Below are 26,864 nucleotides of genomic sequence, written 5' to 3'. Positions count from 1 at the left end.
AACAGTTGAGGTATCCCCTTTAGAACTGTACAGCATTGGGGAATCAAGGTCAAATTCCCACTCCAAATCCTTGAATGCAAATCCTGAGAGAGAAAGAAAATGGAGCTTCAAGACAAGTGACTTGTGCCCACACACCCTCCCCCTCCTGGGTGGAGTGGTACGTGGATAGCCATTCCTTCATTCTCTGTCAGGTCACTATGCAATTACAGGAGCTCTCCAGGCACTTCTTGGGCAGGTCCTCCAACCGCATTCCTTTCTGTTCACGTCTGGCCTTACTTAGAAAGCAATCAACAGAGTCGTGAGGGAACTAGAGAAAGAGGAGTAGGTGATTTGACCTCTGAGCCCACTCGACCAGGCAACTGGATCATGTTCGATCTTCTGCCTCAATGCTATTTTCCTGCACAATCCCCATATTTCTTGTATCTTTAATATATAGAAACCTAGGAATCTCTATGATCACCGATTATATCTACAAAGTGTGTAGATTCTACAGTACTGACACTCCAGGTTAGTGGACCTTGGTGGTAAAGGTGTCACATTGATGAGATGATGTTCTCCCCTCAATGGCAGTAGGGACAGCAGCAGGCTGCATTACCACAGTATAAAAGGGCCATGTAAGAGTACAGCTCCACCCCTTGCCCCAGCTTCAGTTTCGCACTGTGCAGATCAGGTCTGGATGCATGGGGTCCATTCTCATGCCTCGTTGTTTACATTTCAGTGGCAACTGGGAAATCAATGGAAGGACCATCATCCCTTATAAGGAAGGGGCTTCATGCTCCCTCTGCACCTCTCGCATGTCAGGTTGCTTTAAATCCTGGGATCACCGTGGTGGACTGTGCGGTGAGTAGCTGCAGTGAGTCAGTGACTTTCCTATATACCATACCATTGACACTGTGTGTAACAATCCTCTGTTAAGACAAATCTCTGTAAAGGCTTTGTTATTACCCAACTACAGATTGGCATCAACTCTACCATTACAAACCTACTGGTACAGACATTTTTGTTTGTCTGATGCAGGTTCAGTGTAAAGTGATGGATAAGTGGGTGATATCTTCAGAAATGCAACGGCCAGTGTGTTCTAAATATTTCGAGAAGTTATCAGAGGCCGTCAGAAATAAACTCATGCCACTCAGCAGCTTATGAATAGGTTTTTTTCCCCCTTAAAAGTGAGTGCATAGCGAGACTAATACAGGACCAAACCTGTTTGTAATGGTCGGGTTAAAACCGCAGGTAGAAGATTGGAAGTTTGAAAATCTCAAGTTGTTTCAACAGAATGTTCTAAGTTATGGTGTGATTGACAGCTTACATAAACTGTTCATCTTCCTTCCCACCTCTCCGCTCCTCCCTCCTCTCTGACCTATCACCATTACTCCCACCTCCATCTACCTATTGCGCTCTTGACGACCTTCCCCCCCAGCCCCACCCCCTTCCCATTTATCTCTCCACCCCCTCAGCTCACAGTCTCATTCCTGATGAAGGGCTTTTGCCCGAAACATCGACTCTCCTGCTCCTCAGACGCTGCCCGACCTGCTGCGCTTTTCCAGCACCACACTCTCAACTCTAATCTCCAGCATCTGCAGTCCTCACTTTTGCCCAGCTTACATAGTATATTAAAGGTTCAAAAAAGAACAAAGTCCTTAATCCTTACGAATAACAATATTTCTAGGTCTGCCTAGTTAAAAGTCTTCATTCAACATTCCTTAAACTCGGAGTCGTTGCTCATTGCTTGGTAAATGTAAAGGCCGGATTTTCAGAGTCGGGCAAAACTGCACAGAATGGAAGGCAGGACCCAGGTACTGACCTTGCACCCATTTCTGATCCAGCAACTGGGTAGGTGTGATTCACTCAGAAGGGTCAATGCTGAGGGCATTACCCTATAGTGTGAGATTCATGAACTTATGGAGTAGATGCAAACACGTGTGAAGAACTGATAGAGTCCACATGACCAGCATAGTCCAAAGTATTTTAAATTCCCCATGCTTTAATCTGAAGAGAAAAGGCTGTAGCTGTCAGTGTGAATTTTATTTTTTAAATCCCTCTGCTACTTTAATGACTGGCTCGGTTATAAAAAGCATAACATCTGATTGTGCAGATACATTAAAGATCTTTGTTGATTTTACCCCAAGGGATATAATTATGTCATCATTGATTGCTTTGCTAAATTTCAAAATCTTCAGTTACCTCAGCAGAGTGCTCTGAGTTCATAGTTTGATTGACAATTTGAATAGACTATTACAGGATTAAGATCATTCCTGATGAAGGGCTTATGCTCGAAACGTCGAATTCTCTATTCCTGAGATGCTGCCTGGCCTGCTGTGCTTTGACCAGCAACACATTTGCAGCTATTACAGGATTAGGTGGGTCTGAATAGAAGTTTGTTGTTTCTATGCAAGTAATCACTTAAGGAGATTTAGCAGCTTTGAAGATGTTATATGAATTTTAGTCCTTTTTAGTACCTAGTGAGTGCTGTATTAGGATTGCTAGAATATTTTTTTCATCTCTCTATATTGCTCTTGCGCTAATGGTGGGATCTGATTGAGAGGCTAAGGGAGTGATGTGGATGAAACGGAGGGCAATGTCAATTGGGGTTGTGGAGCGTGAGTTAACATTGAGTTGGGATAGAGAGTATGGGTCATGGAGAAATGAGGGCTGAAGGACCTAACATGGCCCAAGACAATTGGGACAAAATTGCAGAGAACAGAGGCAGGTCTTCTCACACCTTGTTTCAGAACCTGCCCCACCCCATCGACACCTACTCTCTGCTTGAATGGGTCTGACTTAATCCAAGTGAAACATTGCATGTTTTGTGTTACTTTTGACTGAGGTGAGTCCGGCCTGTCTGGAAATTTCTCTGATTGAGCTACCCACCTCAATAGTCAAATCTGCTTGAAATTTCCACCCTCAGGCATGATGTTTTCACCTGTCACACTGAACAGTTTTAAGCTAGGAGACATCTCACACAATGTCACTTGTGCATTTGATCAGTTCAAACGGGCTGAATTTCCACTGTTTGGCAGGAGATTATGAGTGAGTACAGCTCTCTGGTTGGACTGGCTCAGTGTTGGAAGCTGAGAAATGGTGGGGCAACTCACACTGTGATTTTCCATCCTCCACCAACTGGATTCCACCAGACCTTCCCAACCTAATGCCAGAGGAATATCCATTTACCTTATCTCTCCTTAGAATCTCCTTGCTTAGATGCCTTAAATGTCGGCCATAAGTCAATGAGAGCACTTCCATTCCTGAGTCAGACCATTGTGGGTGAGTTTCACCCCATTAAGCCCTACACTCCCACAAATGCTGTTCTTTGAGTTAAACAAAGTCTTTTCAATTGGTTGCAAATCATCCCACACACCCAATTGGCAAAGAGCTCCCCCGCAACCAATCGACTTTTGTCCCTCAACCAGCGCCACTGAAAGAGACTGCCAAGTTGTTGGCACATTTCTATGTTTGGGATCCTGCTGTGCACTGACACTGTATCAATGCAAGCCTTTTCCTTCCAGAGGTTCCCAGGAACCCGTGTCGGATGAGCTGCAGTAATAGAGGCCAGCTGAATGTGAGCTCGTGTCGATGTGAGTGTTTGCCAGGATTCACTGGGAGGTACTGCCAAGGTATGTGCAAGGAATGAGGAACTGGGGTCCATTACCCACCTTGGACTGTGAAACTTATGCTGACTGCTTTCTTCCCATCTCAGGACATCTCAAAGTACCTGGCAACCAATGAAGTGCAAAATGGGGTCACTGATATAATGTAGGAAACACAACAGACCATTTGCAAACGGCAATATGATATCAGCCACATCATGTATTGTTGGATGAAGGTTAAATATTGTCCAGGACACCTGCCGTACTCTTCTCAAATATTGCTTTGGGAACTTTTATACCCACCTGACACGGCAAGAGAAGTCCCAATTCAACAGCTTGTTGAACAGGAAGCACCCCATGTTGCAGCACGTACTCAGTACTTCACTGAGAATACCAGTCTGGATCTTACTTTCTGGAGTGGGAATTTAACTACAGTTTTCCTGATTGAAAGGAAAGAGCACTGCCCACTGAGCCACTTTGGAGCTGGTTGCAAATACTCAGGCTATTGCTTGAAGATCTGAATAATTATAACGATTCTGACGTATCTCAATCCCACATGGAGTTGCACGGTGGCTCAGTGGTTAGCATCACTGCCTCACAGTGTCAGGGACCGGGGTTCAATTCCACCCTCGGGCGATTGTCTGTGTGGAGTTTGCACGTCCTCCCCGTACCTGTGTGGGTTTCCTTCGAGTGCTCCGGTTTCCTCCCACAGTCCAAAGATGTGCAGATAAGGGTGGATTGGCCATACTAAATTTCCCATAGTGTCCAGGGATATGTAGGGTAAATGGATTAGCCATGGGACATGGAGAGTTATGGGGGTGGGTGGAAGTGGAGGGGGATGCTCTTTAAAGGGACAGTGTGGACTCGATGGGCCTAATGGCCTGCTTCCGCAATGTAGGGGTTTTATTGAGCTTGGATTCTGTGGTGTAATGGAGACAAATTGAGTTGTGAAGAGATTAAACATTGTCTTTCTTTGTGAAACTGGCTGTCCTTTTTTCCAGTCAGGTGCAGTGTGCAGTGCATTCACGGGAAGTATAGAGAAGAAGAATGCTCCTGCATGTGCAATGTCGGATATGGAGGAGCCCTGTGTGGGGGTGAGTGACAATGGGCAGGAATGTCAAACTCCAATGTTTGTTTGTTCTCCATGTGCAATGACTGTACAGAATTGAATTGCTTTAGTGACTATGTACGTACACAAAGATATTTTTTAGGAGTAAAGTACTTTTTTTAATATAATGAAAGGAAGGTGAGTGACAACAGATTCATATGAAAGCCAAGGACACAGAGACAGTTGCAGAGTGTGGCAAGTTTTCATCGATGGATGCTCCTCACTGCAATGACTCAAAACTAAGTTTAAAGGTGAGACTTAGAGGTAATAGTCAAGATTATGCACAGGGTTTATACTCACGGTTAGGAGTTGGGATTGGCTTTAGAGTAGGTTTAGGCATGAAGATTAGGATGGATAGATGCTTAAGGTTAAAGTTAAGGGTATGTTCAGCTTTTTTGCCAGGACAAGGTCCAACAAGATTATTGAGCCACCCCATTACTAAGCCAATGATGTCACTATTGGGCCCAACCGGCTGTATAGCCAATAACTTCTGTACAGTGAACTGAGTATGGAATGACTGTCCCTCTGCCACAAGGATACTGCAAGCAAAATATAAAGCTGGCAGACATCAGCACTGATACTAGGAGACATCGCTGATGGGCATGACCTCTGGAGACTGACTGTTTGTAAAATATGAAGAAAAATGAAATCCTAAACTGGTTGAGAAGAGGGTCCAGAGAAAACCAGAGCTTCTCCACTCACGGCTGGCTCAGATTGGGCTCCCTGAGCCTCACCAGCTCACACTTGACAAAGAGTTGAGCATTCTAGCGCAAGCCATTATCTTGTGAGGTGGAAGGCTGACAAAGTAAGTAAGGCTAGGTTTAATGTTAGGATTACGGGTTAGGATTAGGGTTGGAAATTAGGTACTGATTGGGGATTAGTTGTCAGTTAAGCTCGGACATCGATGAAGAAGGGGCTGAGGTGCATCATCACCAGTGGAGGTGACTTTACAATTTGAAACGCTTTCATTGCAATCTTGAATATTTCCATTGACTGTTTGATTGTTGTTTTTATTCTTGTTTGAGTTAGCCCCTCATCAGGAGCTGTGTAACTTCTTTTACGTTTATTAAGAAGAGTTGAGGTTTGGGGCAGGTCTAGAAGGGAATTGTCTGAATTGAAAATGAGCTGACAAATTGATCATTCATGCTTTCATACTGTATTGCCAAGCAGTCAGTAAGTCATTGCAAGAAGGTACCTGCTTACCTTGACCAGACTCCAAATTCCAATGCTCATTAAATTCACTGACTGTCCATCTGAACTGGTTGTTCAGTCCTCAGCGCTTATACAATTTAAACAACTCAGTCCTCTCAGTGAATGAGAAATGTGGGTTGTCCTGAAAGGACAAAATTAAATAAACGATGCGAGTCAGAAGCTGAACTTAGGTGGAGATCGATTTTGCTGATGTCGTTGTTGAGAAGGATAGGAATGTTGAAATGTTTGCAGGAGAACAGGCTCAACATCCATCCTGTTCTCTACCAACCTGATGGCAGCTGGTTCAATGATCGTTGAGTTGGTGACCAATTGTGTCAATCATTCTCTGCTAGTTAATTTTCAGTGCGCAAGAGGTGAGGAAAACCACAGAAAGTTTTGAGGACCATAGATGCAATGTCATTTTCTTCCCAATGGAAAGCTGAAACACCAATATTTGAGTCACCCATCGAGACAGGCGCATGAGAGATATTTGGAAAAAGGTCAATGGTTGGGTCTTCCCACTGTTAGGCTTTTCCAACCCAGATATTCTACCTGTGACCAACGACAGGTATGTAAATCCATCCTGGGGTGGGTTTCTGGATACGTTTTGCCCATGAAACCTGAGACCGTGATGTCAATGTCACTGTTGGATACATTTGCCAAAAACCCTGGGAACTGTAATTCTGCCAGTCAGAATTTAAGTGTTCCAGGTAAAACCTGCACGTGTGCAAATTCAGGACATCCCTCTGGTTGTTTGTACTTGGCATTTGTTTTTGGCATCAGAAGATTCAGACCAATATTTTGACCTTCTTGAGGAAGAAGCTGTACATGCTTCTGACACGTCGGCAACTACAGAACTACCGAGACCAAAGATGGAAATGAGGAGCTTCCTGTAGACTGCAGACAAAGATATGCAGTTTCCACTCAACATCCAGCAAATCCCCATTGTGCTGTTCCATTGCAGTGTCAGTTAGTTGCCAGCAGAGGCTCTCAGAGAACAATAGTGACTACAGCTTCAGTTGAGCTCAGGCAATACGTATTTTTAGATAGTTTTCATCAACCATTTCAGACATCTCATGGCGTACCTGTGGAGAAGATGGGACTTTATCTCTGGCCTCCTATCCCAGAGGTAGGACACTATCACTGCACTACAAGAGCCCTGAAGGCAGTATATAAATCTGCCTGTAGAGAGCATGCTCAAAGAGAACTTCCAATCCTTGCGCAATTTGTTTCCTACCCTGTTGGCTAATCATTGGTATCAGCCAATATCTATTCAAATGCATTTGGAAATAGATTGGAACTTTACAGAAAACAACAACAATTCGTATTTATGTACCAACTTTACAGTGGCATCACATTCCAAATTAGATCACAAATGTGTTTTTGACAATAAAGGATATCAGGGAAGGTGCCTGGAAGTTCAGCCCGAGAGGTGCATCTTGAGGTATCTATCATGCAAACCAGCCTCCCGGCCATTGAGTCCATCTATACTCCCTACTGCCTCAGGAAAGCAACCAACATAATCAAAGACCCCTCCCACCTCAACTACACTTCCTTCCATCCTCTTTCATTGGACAGAAGATATAAAAGTTTATATATACATACGAATACGTTTAACAACACCTTCTTCCCTGCTGTAATCAAACTTTTAATGTTAATCTCTCTCTCTACCTTCTTGGCAGCTGTAACATTGTATCCTAAATTCTGTTCTGTTACCCTGAAGTGCTTGTATAGTACGATCTGCCTGTAAAGCATGTAAGACAATACTTTTCACTGTACCTCGGCACACGAGACAGTCATAAGTCAAATCAAATCAAAATGGAATAGAGAGCAGGATGAAGAGCCTTTGTACGAAACATTGATTTTCCTGCTCCTCAGATGTTGCCTGACTTGCTGTGCTTTTCTAGCGCCAAACTCTGAACTCTGATCTCCAGCATCTGCAGTCCTCACTTTCTCCTAAAGAGATTAATAGAGGCCATTCTGGAATTTAGATCCTGCTATCTTAAAGCACAGCCCAGCTGTTGGAAGACAGACAAGAAAGAGGCTGTTCAGCATTTTACCCAATATCTAAGGCTGGATTAAATGTTATGGGCAGGAGATGTCGTGGGAAGCTGAGCAAGATGGTCTTTTTTATGCAGCGAGCAGTAATGGCGAGGAACTTACTGTTTATGAAGGTGGTGCAACTGGAAACTGTCCGTGATTTCAAAAGGGAGTTGGACACTTAAGGGAATTAAATCTCACAGGCTTTGGGGAGAGATATGGAGGAGTGGGCCTGCTGAATTGTTTCCTGAGAAGCTAGCAGGGGTTCAGTGGACCAGATGGCCTCCTCCTGTGCTGGAAATAATGTCATGATCAGAAGGTCATTGCCAAATCATGCCTGTCTTGCCAAAGATCTCTGTATAAGTTTCTTCTGACAAACCTAACGTGAGATTTTAACAAGAAACAGTTAAACTGGAAGGTTAATAGGATCTAAGGAGCTGTCTAGCAGACCTATTAAGAGGTATGTCCTAGTATATGATCCCTGTTTTCTCATGGTGAGGGCAATGCATTTTCACACGTTTCTTGGTTCTGTGTCGTGTGTGATTAAAACCCAAGATCCCTGATCATTTACAGTCATACAGGCACGAAGATGATTGTTTGGCCCATCATGCCATGCTGGCTCTTCGAAAGAACTGTATGACTCAGCCTTGCTCTTTCCCGGTAGCTGTTCTAACCCCTAACTCTTGCGTGACTTTTCGTTCCCAGAAAAGATGGAGTTTCCATTTCATACCTGTGATATCCAGATTGATGGGGATTGCTTTATGGTCTCTCCTGAAGCCGACACATACTACGGAGCCAAGAACAAATGTCAGGTAACAGAACAAACCAGGCAAGCCCTGCCTTTGAAGTTTCTCAGGCCCCCAATTCTAGGTGCCACAGTGGCTCAGTGGTTAGCACTGCTGCCTCACTGCACCAAGGACCTGGGTTCAATCCCAGCCTCGGTCTGCCCAGAGTTTTCACGTTCTGCGTGGGTTTCGTCTGGATGCTCCAGTTTCCTCCTGCGGTCCAAAGGTGTGCAGGTTAGGTGGACTAGCCATGCTAAATTGACCATAATGTGCATGGATATGGAGACTAGGAGGACTAGCCATAGGAAATTTAGGGTCACAGGGATAGGAGGTGGGTTTGGGGATGCTATTTGGAACATTGGTGTGGATGCAATGAGTCGAATGGCCTGCTTCCCCAATGTAGGGATTCTATGATTATTCTAATATGTGTTATACCTACATTGCTGTATGACAGGGAGCATTATTCTATATTTAAGCTGAACCATAGTGCCATGGAATAGATGGCATGAATGTTACATCAGCTTGCATGCTCAAAATGAAAATTGAAGCCAAGAGTGAACACACATTATTTGTAAAGAGAATAGATTCTCAGACTAGTGACTCAGATATACAGTATAGAAAAACCAGTCAATTCCAGCAGCAGTGTTCCAAGTCTGACTTATTGCTGTGACATCTTTGTGGATTAACCTTTGTTCTCATTGTTTTTCTTCAGGAGCGAGGTGGGATTTTAGCACAAATTAAAAACCAGAAGGTGCAAGATATTTTGGCTTTTTACCTTAGCCAGTTAGAGACTACAAATGAGGTGACTGACCCAGACTTTGAAACTCGCAACTTCTGGATCGGTGAGCTGTTGTTTAATCCATAACACTCTCTATCCATTAATAATCTTTGTGTTGGCTTCATTTCACTCTCAGTGAGTCATAGTCACTCTACTCCCGAGTGTGAGGGAGCTGGATTAACCTTAGGAGAAACACACAGGGTGCTGGGGGAGAGGGGTTACTGAGTGACAGTGTGAGGGAGTTGGATTAACATCAGGAGAGATGCAGTCAGTAACACAAGGTGCTGGGGGAGAGGGGTTACTGAATGACAGTGCGAGGGAGCTGGATTAACATCAGGAGAGATACAGTCAGTAACACAAGGTGCTGGGGGAGAGGGGTTACTGAGTGACAGTGTGAGGGAGTTGGATTAACATCAGGAGAGATGCAGTCAGTAACACAAGGTGCTGGGGGAGAGGGGTTACTGAGTGACAGTGTGAGGGAGCTGGATTAACATCAGGAGAGATACAGTCAGTAACACAAGGTGCTGGGGGAGAGGGGTTACTGAGTGACAGTGTGAGGGAGTTGGATTAACATCAGGAGAGATGCAGTCAATAACACAAGGTGCTGGGGGAGAGGGGTTACTGAGTGACAGTGTGAGGGAGTTGGATTAACATCAGGAGAGATGCAGTCAGTAACACAAGGTGCTGGGGGAGAGGGGTTACTGAATGACAGTGCGAGGGAGCTGGATTAACATCAGGAGAGATACAGTCAGTAACACAGGGTGCTGGGGGAGAGGGGTTACTGAGTGACAGTGTGAGGGAGCTGGATTAACACCAGGAGAGATACAGTCAGTAACACACGGTGCTGGGGGAGAGGGGTTACTGAGTGACAGTGCGAGGGAGCTGGATTAACATCAGGAGAGATACAGTCAGTAACACAGGGTGCTGAGAGAGAGGGGTTACTGAGTGACAGTGTGAGGGAGCTGTATTATCATCAGGAGAGATACAGTCAGTAACACAGGGTGATCGGGCGAGAGGGGTTACTGAATGACAGTGCGAGGGAGCTGGATTAACATCAGGAGAGATACAGTCAGTAACACAGGGTGCTGGGGGAGAGGGGTTACTGAGTGACAGTGTGAGGGAGCTGGATTAACATCAGGAGAGATACAGTCAGTAACACACGGTGCTGGGGGAGAGGGGTTACTGAGTGACGGTGTGAGGGAGCTGGATTAACATCAGGAGAGATACAGTCAGAAACACAGGGTGCTGAGGGAGAGGGGTTACTGAGTGACAGTGTGAGGGAGCTGGATTAACATCAGTAAAGACACGGGGTATGGTTATAATAGGATTAAGATGGATAAATCACTGTAGATGTATTTATTTTAGCTTAATTGGCTCTTTTTACTGTTTTCAGGCTTAACATACAAAATGTCGAGAGATTCATTCCGTTGGGACTCTGGGGAACTTCCCACTTTTTACAGTTTTGCTTTTGGACAGCCAGATAATCAGGGGTAAGTCAGGGTGGGCTGAGACACATTCCTTGCTCAGATAATTAGCACATATATAACATACAAAATTCATGCGGAACCTCTGGAACCTTCAGCATGATGGCATTACTTTGTGTCATCAACTGTGTTAACTAATTAGCACCAAACCAGAAAAATAGTACCATATTCTGGTACCAGTGGAAATGAACCTCCCTGCTAAAAATGGATGGGAGACACGCACAATGTGTATCCCCTCAGCTTATCATCATTCCACTCACTGGGCGTCCTTTCTTTTTGTACCAGTTTTGGAAACTGTGTCGAGTTGCAAGTTTCAAGTGCTTTCAACTGGAATGATCAGCGTTGTAAGACGCGCAACAGATACATCTGCCAGTTCAGTGAGTACCATTCCTTTACTGAAGTATGTTAGGTGCTGGCTGGAGAACTAGAGGAGTAACTGAGCAATGGTTGGGTGGCAATGATGAGACCACAACATATTGAAGGCAGTGCCGGTGTCATCAGAGTTGGACACTTGGGCCAGTTCCCAATGCTCCCTGACTTTCACCTCAAAGTTTTTGTTGTACATGTTTTTGCTCCTAACGCCATCTGATTTTCAAACACCATGTCACTTTGTGAGACATAGAATGCTGGTGACATATATTACTAAGCTGCCTTCTCTTCTCTCTGCTCGCAGTGTTGGCCCTCGCTGGCTAAATCAATGAGTGTGGAAAATAAAGGGTGCAATAGTCTGCCATTTAGTATTTATTTATTAATTCCGTAAGACCATAAGACATAGGAGTGGAAGTAAGGCCATTCGGCCCATCGAGTCCACTCCGCCTTCAAATCATGGCTGATGGGCATTTCAACTCCACTTACCAGCATTCTCCCCGTAGCCCTTAATTCCTCATGACATCAAAAAATCTATCAATCTCTGCCTTGAAGACATTTAGCGTCCCGGCCTCCACTGCACTCTGCGGCAATGAATTCCACAGGCCCACCACTCTGGCTGAAGAAATGTCTCCGCATTTCTGTTCTGAATTGACCCCCTCTAATTCTAAGGCTGTGTCCACAGGTCCTAGCCTCTTCGCCTAACAGAAAAAAATTCCTAGCGTCCACCCTTTCCAAGCCATGTATAATTCATGGGAAATGAGCTTCACTGGCTGGGTCAGAATTTATTGCTCATCTCTAATTGTCCACGAGAAGATGGTGATGAGCCATCTTGTTGAACTGCTGCAGTCTCAGTGTGTGGGGACTGTGGCGTTAGGGAGGATTTTGACCCAGTGACAGGGAAGTAGTTCCAAGTCATGTGATTGGCTTGGAGGGGAACTTGCAAGTGGTGGTGTTCCCATGTACCTGCTGCTCAGATGCCAGTACGTCACATCTCTCAGGCAGAACATTGTGAGTTCACATCCCATGCCAGAGACCCAAGCCCATCATGTTGGAGTCAGAGAGATGTTACAGCACGGAAACAGACCCGTCGGTCCAATGAGTCCTAAATTAATCTTGTCCAATTTGTCAACATCTGGGCCATTTTCCTCTAACCCTTTCTTATTCATATACCCATCCAGATGTCTTTTAAATGTTGTAATTGTACCAGCCTCCACCACTTCCTCTTGCAGCTCATTCCATACACGTACCACTCCGCATGGAAAAGTTGCCCCTTAAATCACTTTTAAATGTTTCCCTTTCATCTTAAACCTATACCCTCTAGTTTTGCACTCCTCTATCCTGGGGATAAGGCCCTGGCTATTCACCCTAGCCATGCCCCTCATGATTTTATAAAGCTCTGTAAGGTCACTTCTCAGCCTCCGACGCTCCAACTCTGGTTGACAATGCCAGTGTCGGTACCAAGGGAATGCTACACTGTCAGAACAACCATCTTTTGGCTGAGATACGAAGCCAAGGCTGAAACTGTTGTCTTGAATATTTATAAAATAAATATATCAGGTACCCACTGAGACAGGGCTGACAATCTTCTTGACACAGAAAGGGAAGTGCTCTGTTGCTCATGTACACAGCCCAACCTGGATGACTACTTGAGGTGTGAGGAGTGTGGTTTTTACAGACAAGGAACTTAATAAGATAATCTCTTCTATTTTCAGGTGAGAAGCACGTTGCACAGTGGGCATGAATGGGGATGTCAATTATGTTTCCACGGACAGATGTGAAACAAGCGTCGATTTGTAAATGAACTGAACTAGCCACCGCAATAGATTAGGATCGGGGATCGTAGGCACTGAGTCCGAGCAAAGGCCAGGGTCAGTTTTGTGGCCAACCAGTACAGTTCTGGCCATCCTGACAGTAGGAAAGTAGTGTGCCTTTGAAATGAAAGTCCTTTGTTATAACACAGAGACCCTGCATTCAAACAACAAGGCAAAGAAAAATTGTTCTCAAGGTCCTGGACTTCTGGACATTAAGGGAATTGGTTCAAAGGGTTTGGAGTCTTCTCCCTGGTGCTTCCACGACAAAGAAATGTCAAAGGTCATAGTACTGCTCACTCTGAGGAATCCCTCACCACTCAATGTTGGGTTGGGTGGTGGGGAGTTAGTGTTTTATGATTCCCTGCACGACAAGCCGCTGAACTGCTCAGACCCATTCCCCCAGAGGGTGCAGCAATGAAAACGGTTAAATGTGCCATGTTGGCAGGCAGATAAGTTATAATTATGTACCTTTCAGATGACCTGCCTGCCTCCTCACTGCATTGCTTTGTTCAAGGTGTGTGAATGCATTTGTGTGTACATGTGTGGTATGTGCAATTGTGTGTTTGTGTGTGTGTACCTGTATGTGCATGTGAGTCATTGTACATGTGTCTGTGTGTGTATAAGTGACTGTATGTGTACGTGTGTGTGTGTGCTTTCACCTTCTGGCTGCATTGTGAGTACAATTACAGTTCTCAATACTCTCACTTGGTGCTAATATAAAAAGGGTAGTGTTACCACTAATTCAGAAGTCTGTAGCAACCTGCTGTTGAATAAGCTGAACAAGACTCTATGTAGTGTAACCAGCTGTAGTAAAACTGCCTGGTTAAAGATCAAATAAACATGCTCAAATGTTACCAACTAATTAGCTCAACATTAAAAGTAGGATGAGTGACATTCACATCTGGAAGTCTCTGCCAAAATGGATGTCCTCTTTTTCCTGGGCCTCCCAGTGTGACAAACAGGAAGGTTTCACTAGGACCAACATTATCTGAGGTCAATCCCAGCCAACTGGCCTTCTCATCCAGGCTCCTTCTCCTCTCTCTCTCTCTCCAGAATGGTACATAATTCCCTCTTAAATCCACTTACAACCTCTAAATAATGATGGAAATGCTGAAATTCCACTTCTGATTACCTCATCTTCCTTCGCCACATTGAACCTTCTTTCGTTAACTCTTCTTCCCAAATCTCTTTACGATACAGACTACTAGCAAGTCCAATTCCAGACCCACCAACACTGCACTCATTAATCTGTATTGGCCCCTGATGTCTCCTTCTAGCTGGGGAATGTCATAGAATGATGATAGCATGGATGGCCATTCAGCCCATTTTGTCTGTGCCAACTCTATGCAAGATCAACTTGGCCCATCCCATTCCTTTGACCTTTCCACGTAGCCCTGTCACTTAAACTTCTTTCACGTGTTTATTCAAGTCCATTTCGATACCACACCTCTACCACACTCTCATGCAGAACATTCCAATGCACGAAAAAGTTTTTCTCATGAAACCACTGGGCTCATTTGCTGTTCATCTTATACCCTTTGGTTCTCAAACATTCTGCCAACGAGAACAATTTCTCCCCATCTAGTCTGTCCTGATCCATCATGATTTTGAGAGCCTCAGTGAAATCTCTGCAACATTGAACATACAAACAAGGAACAACAGTAGGCCAGTCAGCTCCACTGTTCAATAAGATCATGGCTACTTTGGTTTTAACCTCAACCCTACATTCCTGCACATCCCCAGTAATCTTTCATCTGCCTTAAAAATATTTCCTTATAAGGGCGGCACGGTGGCATAGTGGTTAGCACTGCTGCCTCACAGCGCCAGGGACCTGGGTTCAATTCCCGCCTCAGGCAACTGACTGTGTGGAGTTTGCACGTTCTCCCCGTGTCTGCGTGGGTTTCCTCCGGGTGCTCCGGTTTCCTCCCACAGTCCAAAGATGTGCGGGTCAGGTGAATTGGCCATGCTAAATTGCCCATAGTGTTAGGTAAGGGGTATGGGTGGGTTGCGCTTCGGCGGGTAGGTGTGGACTTGTTGGGCCGAAGGGCCTGTTTCCACACTGTAAGTAATCTAATCTAATCTAAATCTAAAGACCGATAAGCCTCATCTCTGCTTTAAATGGCTAACCCCTTATTTTTTAAACTCTGGCTCTCAGTTCCAGATTCAGGCACTAGAGGGCACACCATTTCAACACTGACCTGGTCAAGTTCCCTCAGGATCTTAGATATTTCAGTTAAGTCACCTCTTACTATTCTAAACTCCAGAAAACACAGGCCTAGCTTGTGGATACTTTCTTCACAAGGCAATCCACTCATTATAGGTGTTATTCTCGTGAACCTTCTCTGTGGGCGGCACAGTGGTTAGCACTGCTGCCTCACAGCGCCGGAGACCCGGGTTCAATTCCCGCCTCAGGCGACTGACAGTGTGGAACTTGCACGTTCTCCCCGTGTCTGCGAGGGTTTCCTCCCACAGTCCAAAGCTGTGCGGGTCAGGTGAATTGGCTATGCTAAATTGCCCGTAGTGTTAGGTAAGGGGTAAATGTAGGGGTATGGGTGGGTTGTGCTTTGGCGGGTCGGTGTGGACTTGTTGGGCCGAAGGGCCTGTTTCCAAACTGTAAATAATCTAATCTAATCTAATTGAACTGCTTCCAACATTCCTCTGTACATAGCAGCATAGGGCAGCATGGTGGCTCAGCAGTTAGCGCCGGTACCTCATAGCACAGAAACCCAGGTTCTATTCCACCCTCAACCAACTGTTTGTATGGAGTTTGCACATTATCTCCATGTCTATGTGGAACTATCCTCCCACAGTCCAAAAATGTGCAGGTGAGGTAGATTGCCTATGCTAAATTGTTCATAGTGTCTAGGGATATGCAAGCTAGGTGGATTAGCTAGGGGAAATGGAGAGATATGAGGATCTGGGCGGGATGCTTTTCAGATAGCCAACGTGAACTCGATGGGACAAGTGGCCTGCTTCCATACTATAGAGATTTTATGTACACTGATCGATTCTGTATTCAGTACTCCAATGTGGTTTCACTAGTGCTCTGTAATGGAAGCAATAACCTCCTTACTTTTGTCCTCATTTCCCCTCGCAATAAAACATAACATTTCTATTATGTTTACCAAGTAATCAGGAAAGCTATTTACTAAACGTCTGTGTTTAATGCACTGGGACACTCAAATCCCAGTTTACTCTCGTCATTTAGGTAAAATATTTCTTTCTACCAAAATGGGGGAGTTCACTTTCTCATATCGGACTCCATTTGCCAGATCTTTGCCCACTCACTTGGTCCACCCACATCCCTTTGTCAGCTCCTTACGTCCTCTTCACCACTGACCTTGCTACCTATCTTTGTGTCATCAGCAAATGTAGCCACCAGCACATGGTTATTTACAACAGACTACCTGTTAGAGAGTGGGATACACTCAGGGGATTACCTGTCTGCTCCTTCTTTACCTGGCAATCACCCAATCTACTTTCTCTCCCCTGGTTGCATACGCTCAAGGTGCAGTCAATTCTGCTATAACGCATTAGCTCCATTCTTGTGCAATCCGTATTATAAGAAAATTGCATAATAGCACCACTGTTTAACTGAATGGGACTGGAATCAGGTTATAACCAGTACACACTTCATGCTATAGAAACAGTGTCCCCAATTCGTCATCGGGTTGTAACGAATTCGGGTTAAGCAAATGCACGTTATAGCAGGATGACCTGTTAAGAGTGATTACATCCAGAACCATGCCCTCCACCTAACCCTCAACCTCACAGTCGGACCACAGAGATGCCAGCTGCTACACAAACCCAGCTCATGACATTTACCGCTAATGTGTTCATCTGAGACTTGAAAGGTAGGGCAAGCCTGCACTAGGTGAGCTGCTATCGTCCAATAATGTGGTACTGAGTCCAGCTCACCACATAGGCCATATCCCTGTTCTCAGCTGTTTTGCCTTCCTGTTACCAGGCTCCAGAGTTTGATCTCCAGCAACCTGAGAGGTGTTTGTGTAATTGGGACACAGGAGCAGGACTTTCTGCTGAAATAGGAACTTGGCAGAAATCAGAAACGTCAGGGTGTCACAGGGTAACGATCAGAAGGTGAAGTCAGATATTGGCTGACTTTATAATTTTTCTTCAAACATACATAGTTGGCTCCAGGAATGCTGTGGACCCAACCATCCGTTAAGGATTAAATTTGTTCCCACAGCATAGGGCAGAAATCCAACTCAGTCTCCCAACTTGCATTGCGGACCAGTCAATTTACTGACTGCCAGAATCCTGCTGTTAGGCATTTGCTGCCTTCCTGCAGGGTCACCGTCTTCAGTTGGTTGGCTTGTCAGAGCTCTCTGTTCCTGAATGTTCTACATTTCCTCCCTCACGCAGATCTGACTTCCACCAATCACATAATTGATTACATTTCTGGTAATTCGATAGTAATTTATACGCTCTGTCCCAAAAGCCCTGCACAGCCGATGAACTATGTTTGGACTGAGCCACTGCAGTAATGAAAGAAACACAACAGCCAGTTTACAAAACAAGATCCCACAAATAGCAATTCCACAATGTCGTGGAATTCACTTTTACTAGTAGCTGTGATAAATAGGAGCACATGCAATACTTCCTGCTATTTTCTTTTGAAATAGAGCCATGAGATCTTTTAACATCCAGCCAACTGGGTACGCTGGGCCTCCTTCGAGTAGGTCACCTGAAAAATGGCACCTTCACCAGTGCAGCAATCCCCCAGTACTGCACTGGGAGTGTAGGGCTGGAGTTGGGGCTTAAGCCCCTTTTGGCACAGATTCCCTCAAATAAGAGGCCTGTGCAGTCTGAAAGGTGGTAAGAGGATTAAAATGTCCTTTGTTCCAGCAACAGCAGTGCAGAAATTACACGTACACATCATCTTTTATTAACATTTTTAACAAAAATGACCCATAAATAGCCACAAACATATCCTGCTCATTCTCTATTTTCTGGTTATAAATCCGTGAACTTGATCCACAGTCTGACATGCTTCACATATTTCAGTCCCACAGTTGATCCCTTTTTTTGACCAAAACAAGGGTGTTATTTCATAAATAGGTCAGGGCAAGGCTGGTCTGACCACACACTCCGTTTCGTCTTGGTGACTCTGTTCCATTGATAGCAGAAGCCCGCGTCACTTCTTCTGAGAGACTGACATTTTCCGAAGACCTTTTATTCTAAGTAGCAGTTCGTTAATAAAATCCTAGACCAGGGTTGGGTAAACAAAGAAAACAAGTTTTATTCTTAAAGCTTTTTTTTCTCATTGGGAACTCTCAATGTAAGTGGGCAAGAGACTGTAACTAAGTATTCAAGAAAGGATTGCATCAAGCAAGGATAAATAGCCTTAATTCTTTGCTCTCTACTAAGCTGACCTTTCCCTAAAATTCTGCTTCCTTCTGCCATTCAGGCATGTTATTATCCACTTCTGGAGCAGCTGGGACTTAAAGCTAGGCCTTCTGTCAGAGAGGTTGGGACATTACCACTGCACCACCAGAGCCCTAGGGTTATGGTTTACATTACTCAAAGTCTGTATGTAAGGTCACTCAGAAAATGGAAGGTGAATAGATTATAGCGTCATAGAGATGTACAGCACGGAAACAGAACCTTCGGTCCAACCGTCCATGCCGACCAGATATCCCAACCTAATCTAGTCCCACCTGCCATCACCCATCCCATATCCCTCCAAACCCTTCCCATTCATATACCCATCCAAATGCCTCTTAAATGTTGCAATTGCACCAGCCTCCACCACTTCCTCTGGCAGTTCATTCCATACATGTACCACTCTCTGTGGGAAAAGGTTGCCCCATAGGTCTCTTTTATATCTTTCCCCTCTCACCCTAAACCTATGCCCTCTAGTTCTGGATTCCCGGACCCCAGGGAAACGACTTTGCCTATTTACCCTATAAACATTTCAAACAGGTATGCTGTTATGGAAAATGTAGGGGTGATGGATTCTCAGGGGAACGTAGCACCAACAGCCAAGTTTCTGGTATTGAGACTATCTCTACAGCAACGAGAGGTACGTTGGGTTCCAAGAGATCAATTGTGGTCAGGGATTCTCTAGTCCGAGGTACAGACAGATGTTTCTGTGGCCAGCAGCAAGAAAGCAGAAAGGTGTGTTGTTTCCCTGGTGTCAGGATCAAGAATGTCTCAGAGAGGGTGCAGAATGTTCTCAAGGGGGAGAGGGGTCAGAAAGAGGCCATTGTCCACATTGGAACCAATGACATAGGAAGGGAAAAGGTTGAGATTCTGAAGGGAGATTACAGAGAGTTAGGCAGAAATTTAAAAAGGAGGTCCTCGAGGATAGTAATATCTGGATTACTCCCAGTGCTACGAGTTAGTGAGGGCAGGAATAGGAGAATAGAGCAGTTGAATGCATGGCTGAGGAGCTGGTGTCTGGGAGAAGAAGTCACATTTTTAGATCATTGGAATCTCTTTTGGGGTAGAAGTGACCTATACAAGAAGGATGGATTACACCTAAATTGGAAGGGGATTAATATGCTGGCATGGAAATTTGCTAAAACTGCTCGGGAGGATTTAAACTAGTAAGCTGGGGGGTGGGATCCAGGGAGATAGTGAGGAAAGAGATCAATCTGAGATGGGTACAACTGAGAACAGATGTGAGTCAAACAGTCAGGGCAGGCAGGGACAAAGTAGGACTAAGAAATTAAACTGCATTTATTTCAATGCAAGGGGCCTAACAGGGAAGGCAGATGAACTCAGGGCATGGTTAGGAACACGGGACTGGGATATCATAGCAATTATGGAAACATGGGTGTGAGATGGGCAGGACTGGCAGCTTAATGCTCCAGGATACAAATGCTACAGGAAGGATAGAAAGGGAGGTAAGAGAGATGGGGGAGTGGCATTTTCGATAAGGGATAGCATTACAGTTGTGCTGAGGGAGGATATTCCTGGAAATACATCCAGGGAAGTTTTTTGTGCAGAACAGAGAAATAAGAAAGGGCTGATAACCTTATTGGGATTGTATTATAGACCCCCTAATAGTCAGAGGGAAATTGAGAAACAAACTTGTAAGGAGATCTCAGCTATCTGTAAGAATAATAGGATAGTTATGGCAGGGGATTTTAACTTTCCAAACATAGGCTGGGAGTGCCATAGTGTTAAGGGTTTAGATGGAGAGGAATTTGTTAAGTGCGTACAAGACAATTTTCTGATTCAGTATGTGGATGTACCTACTAGAGAAGGTGCAAAACTTGACCTACTCTTGGGAAATAAGGCAGGGCAGGTGACTGAGTCGTCAGTGGGGGACCACTTTGGGGCCAGTGACCAGAATTCTATTAGATTTAAAATAGTGATGGAAAAGGATAGACCAGATCTAAAAGTTGAAGTTCTAAATTGGAGAAAGGCCAATTTTGACAGTATTAGGCAAGAACTTTCAAAAGCTGATTGGAGGCAGATGTTCACAGGTAAAAGGGACGGCTGGAAAATGGGAAGCCTTCAGAAATGAGATAATGAGAATCCAGAGAAAGTATATTCCTGTCAGGGTGAAAGGAAAGGCTGGTAGGTATAGGGAATGCTGGATGACCAAAGAAATTGAGGGTTTGGTTAAGAAAAAGAAGGAAGCATATGTCAGGTATAGATAGGATAGATCGAGTGAATCCTTAGAAGAGTATAAAGGAAGTAGGAGTATACCTAATAGGGAAATCAGGAGGGCAAAAAGGGGACATGAGATAGCTTTGGCAAATAGAATTAAGGAGAATCCAAAGGGTTTTTACAAATATGTTAAGGACAAAAGGGTAACTAGGAAGAGAATAGAACCCCTCAAAGATCTGCAAGGTGACCATTGTGTGGAGCCACAGAAAATGGGGGAGATACTAAATGAATATTTTGCATCGAAGATATAAGAAAGATATAGACTGTACGGAAATAGATGTTGACACCTTGCAAAATATCCAGATTACAGAGGAGGAAGCGCTGGATGTCTTGAAATGCATAGAAGTAGATAAATCCTCAGGACCTGATCAGGTGTACCCGAGAACTCTGTGGGAAGGTAGGGAAGTGATTGCTGGGCCCCTTGCTGAGATATTTGTACCATCGATAGTCACAGGTGAGGTGCCGGAAGACTGGAGGTTGGTTAACGTAGTGCCACTGTTTAGGAAAGATGGTAAGGACGAGCCAGGGAACTATAGACCAGTGAGCCTGACCTCGGTGATGGGCAAGTTTTTGGAGGGAATCCGGAGGGTCAGGATGTACATGTATTTGGAAAGGCAAGGACTGATTAGGGATAGTCGACATGGCTTTGTGCGTGGGAAATCATGTCTCACAAACTTGATTGAGTTTTTTGAAGAAGTAACAAAGATGATTGATGAGGGCAGAGGATAGACGTGATCTATATGGACTTCAGTAAGGCATTTGACAAGGTTCCCCATGGGAGACTGATTAGCAAGGTTAGATCTCATGGAATACAGGGAGAACTAGCCATTTGGATACAGAACTGGCTCAAAAGTAGAAAACAGAGGGTGGTGGTAGAGGGTTGTTTTTCATACTGGGGGCCTGTAACCAGTGGAATGCCACAAGGACCGGTGCTGGGTCCTCTACTTGTTGTCATTTATATAAATGAATTGGATGCGAGCATAAGAGGTACAGTTAGTAAGTTTGCAGATGGCACCAAAATTGGAGGTGTATTGGACAGCGAAGAGAGTTACCTCAGATTACAACAGGATCTGGACCAGATGGGCATTGGCTGAGAAGTGGCAGATGGAGTTCAATTCAGATAAATGCAAGGTGCTGCATTTTGGGAAAGCAAATCTTAGCAGGACTTATACACTTAATGGTAAGGTCCTAGGGAGTGTTGCTGAACAGAGAGACCTTGGAGTGCAGGTTCATAGCTCCTTGAAAGCGGTGTCGCAGGTAGATAGGATAATGAAGAAGGCGTTTGGTATGCTTTCCTTTATCGGTCAGATTATGAGTACAAGAATTGGGAGTTCATGTTGCGGCTGTACAGGACATTGGTTAGGCCACTGTTGGAATATTGCATGCAATTCTGGTCTCTTTCCTATCGGAAAGATGTTGTGAAACTTGAAAGGGTTCAGAAAAGATTTACAAGGATGTTGCCAGGGTTGGAGGATTTGATTATTCTGAATTAACTAGCCAAAGTGAAGGCCTTTCTGCATAAGGAGCAGACCACCTGGGAAAAATTGAGAGGGAGGTTATCATGTTAAGAGCAAAAGACATAGGAGGAGAAATTAGGCTATTCAGTCCATCGAGTCTGCTCTGCCATTCAATCATGGCTGATACGTTTTTCAACACCATTCTCCCACCTCCTTCCCTTGACAATCAAGAACCTATCTATCTCAGTTTTAAGTATACTCAATGCCCTAGCCTCCACAGCCTTCTTTCTGTGGTGAATTCCATAGATTCCCCACTCTCTGGCTGAAGAAGTCTCTCCTTATCTCCGTTCTAAAAAGGTCTTCCCTTTACTCTAAGGCGGTGTCCTAGTATCTCCTGCTAATGGAAACATCTTCCCAACATCCACTCAGTCCAGGCCATTCAGTATTCTGTAAGTTTCAATTAGGTCACCCTTCATCCTTCTAAACTCCGAGTATAGAGGGTCCTCAAACGTTCCTCTAATGTTAAGCTTTTCATGTTGTCAGAAGCAAATTGATAGTAGGGACTGAAAGGCATTGAGCGGATTGAGAGAGGAGGTATTAAATTCATTGGTGCTGTATGTTGGCACAGGGTAGTTACTTTACATATTTTGGTCTCATTAATAATGTGCACTGACATTCCGGAGTTGAAAATGCTTTACGTTTTGATAAAATGTCCACTGGGAGCAGTTTACCTTTTTCCATTTATTTCCACTTTTGTTCCACACATTGCACCAGAGCTGGAGAAGATTCCTCGGTTTCACTTCTTACACAGAATTACTTAGCATTTGCAATAAAGAAACAGGGCCTTCCACTCAACATGACCTGCCTCCTACCTTATTTCAGCTAACCCTCTCGGATTATTCATCTAGTCCTTCCCCGTGTGCTCATTGAGCTTCCCCTTAAATACATCTATGCTATTTACATTCTAAGAACCCTGAATACTTCTCCTGATATTTCTCCTGAATTTTTCATTGAATTTTGTAGTGACTATCTCAATATCCTAAAGACTATCTAGTTCCTCAACAAGTAGAAACATCTTCCTTATCAAACCCCGACAAAGCATTCAAGATTCATTCAGAATTATCTTTTCAATTTTCTCTCGTTGTACCCTCTTATTATTGGTAATAGTGTTTTTGCATTTTCCTTTATATAAATTTATCTAATAACAGAGCTCAGAACTCAAATGATCCAGGTATGGTTAATCCAAGTCCTACAATCTGTCCAATTTTGGTTTCTGTTCCTTTAGTTATACAGGCTGTGATCCTTTTGACTATAGAGATGTGAAGCCAGTAATATTATTTCAACAGTAATCGCGAAGTTATCAGGTAGCTATCTTGATTGTGTGATTTGTTGTAATTGAGAGGGATACAGCAATGTGACAAAAGGTTAAGTATGGTCATATTGCTCCAAGCATAATATCTCTACTACCCAGCCAGATTTATGTTCAGGCACTCAGTCGACATGAACTATCAACAAGAAAGAAGCTGCAAGTCTCCTGAACCACCCAATGCAGCACGTCCACCAGCTCAGCTAATCCACCTAACCCAGTGCCCTATGACCTAGCTGATCTACTAAAACCCCTGAACAACACTCCTTTCTGAGGGGCCTGCAAATGAAGTAACCGTGTGTGAGGGAGAGGTCATGGAGATCAGGTGGGTTCACTTACATCTGTGGGTTTACAACATTCATGCAGCATCTCCTGTGAGGAAAAAGATATCAAAATCATTAGTTTAAAGCATCGAGAACAGCAAAGAGACATTAAAAAAAAATCAGACTGGCTTTTTTGATCTTTTTAGCAGCATAACCTGAGTGGCACAAGATGCTGGAAACCATCAAACTAAGTGATGTCCCATGCCCAATCGACCTCAGCTGCTTCATCAAAGCCCATCCCTCATCATATGGTCTGAAGCAGGAATGTGGAGTGATGTTTGCAAAACGCTCAGTATTCTTCAAGACTCCTCAGATACTGAAGCAGCTTGTGTCGAAATGAGTAAAAGCTGAACAAACTTTCAGGTTTGGGCTGATAAGCAGCAAGCAACATTCACAACACACTAGTTGCAACATCTATACATCTATGCTTAATATTAAATGGTGTTTCTATCACTGAATAGCCCATTATCAACATCCTGGAGGTTGGGGGTGTGGGGGTGGAGAAGTCGAGGTATACCATTGACCAAAACCATACAAACACAAAATGTCTACAGGATGTGAGTGCAGGACCAAGCTGACACCAACCAGGACAAGGCAACTGTTTGATTTGCACATGTGCCATCTTCAACATTCACCCTCTCCATCACTGATGCATAGTGTGCACCATCTACAAAATGCACTGCAGTCTTTAACAGCAACTTACAAGCACGAGGCTTCCACCACCTAGAAGGACAAAGACAGCAGATGGGTGGGACATATTGGCTCAGTGGTTAGCACTACTGTCTCACAGCACCAGGGATCCGGGTTCGATTCCACCCTCGGGCGACTGTGTGGAGTTTGTGCATTCTCCCAGTGTCTGCATGGGTTTCCTCCGGTTTCCTTCCACAGTCTAGAATGTGTAGTTTAGGTGAATTGACCATGGTGAAGTGTTTAGGGATGTGTAGATTAGGTGCTTTAGTCAGGGGAAATGGAGAGTAGTAGGGGAGTGGGTCACTCTTCAGAAGGTCGGTGTGGTCGTGTTGGGCCAAATGGCCTGTTTCCACACTGTAGGGATTCTATGATTGAGGTGCATGGTAACACCACACTAAAACCACACGCTATCCTGACTTGGAACCCTACTGTTCACATTCACTGTCACTGGGCCTAAATCCTGCAATACCCTACCCATCAGCACTGTGGGTGAACCTATCCTGCGTGAATTGTATTCAATGCCATTTTGAAAAGGAGATACGATCATATTTCAAGGAGGCAGCTCACTATCACCTTCTCCAGGGTAATTAGGATGTGCAAGAAACACTGAACTAGACAGTGACACCCACAGGCCGTAAAAGAATAATATTTTTTTTCTAAACAAAGGCCAATCCCCCTTGTGGGGATACCAATGGGCTTGAATAGAGTTAAAGAAAGCATGGGATAAGTCAGGATACGGTGAAGTGTAACCCGCCCTTTATTTCAAGTCTTAACCAAAAGTTGTTTATGAGGCAAATTAAGTGCATCTGCTCCTAAGTGCAGTTCATCTCATTGTGAAATAAAGTAGCTCATTGATTTCTCTCTGGCCTCATCTCATTAATGGCTCTCTCGGTCTCCGATCAGAAATTAAAGAGACGTGCGTGTCAGGACCTAAAACCTGGTTGGCATCAGAAAGGTGCACCATTGTTATTATTCCCCCTACCTGACCTATAACCCTACGGTGTCGCTATAGCGCAGAGTCATACAGCACAGAAACAGACCCTTCAGTCTAACTCATCTATGCCAATCAACTAAACTGTCCCACTTGCCTAGGTTTGGCCCATTTTCCTCTGTACCTTGCCTCTACACTTACCTGTCCAAATATCTTGTAAACTAAGTGTCCCTGCATCTACAATTTCCTCTCCAATACACAGCTCTTTGATTTCACTTTCAATAAAAGATCACCTTGCACTTCCCTCACCCCCAACCCCCTGCAGCAGATGATACCACTAGACCCAGGAAGGGATCCCTGGCAAATCTAAATGTGGAACTGGACCTGGTGACAAGACACTGCGCTGAAGTTTCACCATGATGGTAGCCTCCTATTTGGAGAAGGTGGAGAGAGGTGGGAGGAAGTGATTGTTCAGAATTTCAAAAGGATGTTCCTTTTATTGGCACAGAGCCAACTTTCCTGACCATTGGAGGACAGTGGGCAGGGCCTTGAAGCTAAAAAAAGAACAAACTGAGCCTTCCCAGCATCACTTGCGTGCAAAGTAAATAACTGGTGGGGGGGGGGGGAAGCCATTTCACCCAGAGAGGTGCCATCACCTCTTGAAAAACAAAAACATCACAGTAAAAGCAGCCAGCCCACTACCAAAGGGAGCAGGATCACTGAATGGTCTTTGGCTGCAATTTCCACCCAGCAAACAAGAAAGCCTCCTATTGCAAGGGGAAACTGGGAGATGACTGTGAAAACTGAAAATGCCCGTGGACCTCAAATCTGTTGGGTTCCACAATGCGACCCCTCCCCCAACACAAAATTTCCAATGCCAAGAATGGCATCTCGAAACTGATGCGCAGAAAAGCCCCATTACTTTTCCTCAGGTCCACCCGGAACCATAGATAAGGTGGTCGAGTGGTTAAGGCGATGGACTGCTAATCCATTGTGCTCTGCACGCGTGAGCTCTCCTGAAAAGGCAGTCCTATATCTATTAATGGGGTGATAGAGTGGTTTCATTAATGCAGTGCATTGTGGTTCCTACAGCCACCATTGCGCAGCGAGAGCCTAACCAACAAAGTTGAGAGTTTTATGGGACTTATCCCATGAGGACGTACGTTTTAATAAAATCATAGCCAGGAGATTCTATCAAGGGACCATCTCTCTTTAACGGAATCTTACAAACATAGAAAGTAGGGGCACATTCAGAAGAACTGGGAAAAATGTACTCTCTCTTTAATCAGCTCCAGGGATCTGAGGT

General features: G+C 44.5%; 2 protein-coding genes across 2 annotated transcripts in view; one reads left to right on the top strand and one right to left on the bottom strand.

Moving 5' to 3' along the window:
* The window catches only part of LOC132817829 (C-type lectin domain family 18 member A-like), a 41,728-nt gene extending 26,995 nt beyond the window's left edge, over positions 1-14,733 (top strand). Inside the window, exons 5-12 of the mRNA XM_060828333.1 lie at positions 719-840; positions 3,504-3,611; positions 4,586-4,678; positions 8,629-8,735; positions 9,421-9,550; positions 10,880-10,976; positions 11,256-11,347; positions 13,052-14,733. Coding sequence (XP_060684316.1) covers positions 719-840; positions 3,504-3,611; positions 4,586-4,678; positions 8,629-8,735; positions 9,421-9,550; positions 10,880-10,976; positions 11,256-11,347; positions 13,052-13,080 — 778 coding nt within the window. The 3' untranslated portion in view covers positions 13,081-14,733. The remainder of the gene's footprint in view (positions 1-718; positions 841-3,503; positions 3,612-4,585; positions 4,679-8,628; positions 8,736-9,420; positions 9,551-10,879; positions 10,977-11,255; positions 11,348-13,051) is intronic.
* Positions 14,734-18,033: 3,300 nt separating this feature from the next.
* Positions 18,034-26,864, bottom strand: part of ppp1r14d (protein phosphatase 1 regulatory inhibitor subunit 14D) — a 53,385-nt gene continuing 44,554 nt past the window's right edge. Inside the window, exons 3-4 of the mRNA XM_060828332.1 lie at positions 23,954-23,986; positions 18,034-18,374 (exon numbers count right to left, since the gene is read on the bottom strand). Coding sequence (XP_060684315.1) covers positions 18,306-18,374; positions 23,954-23,986 — 102 coding nt within the window. The 3' untranslated portion in view covers positions 18,034-18,305. The remainder of the gene's footprint in view (positions 18,375-23,953; positions 23,987-26,864) is intronic.

Source organism: Hemiscyllium ocellatum, chromosome 8 (genome assembly GCF_020745735.1).
Source record: "Hemiscyllium ocellatum isolate sHemOce1 chromosome 8, sHemOce1.pat.X.cur, whole genome shotgun sequence".
Classification (NCBI taxonomy): Eukaryota; Metazoa; Chordata; class Chondrichthyes; order Orectolobiformes; family Hemiscylliidae; genus Hemiscyllium; species Hemiscyllium ocellatum.
This window is presented reverse-complemented; position numbering and strand designations above follow the sequence as displayed.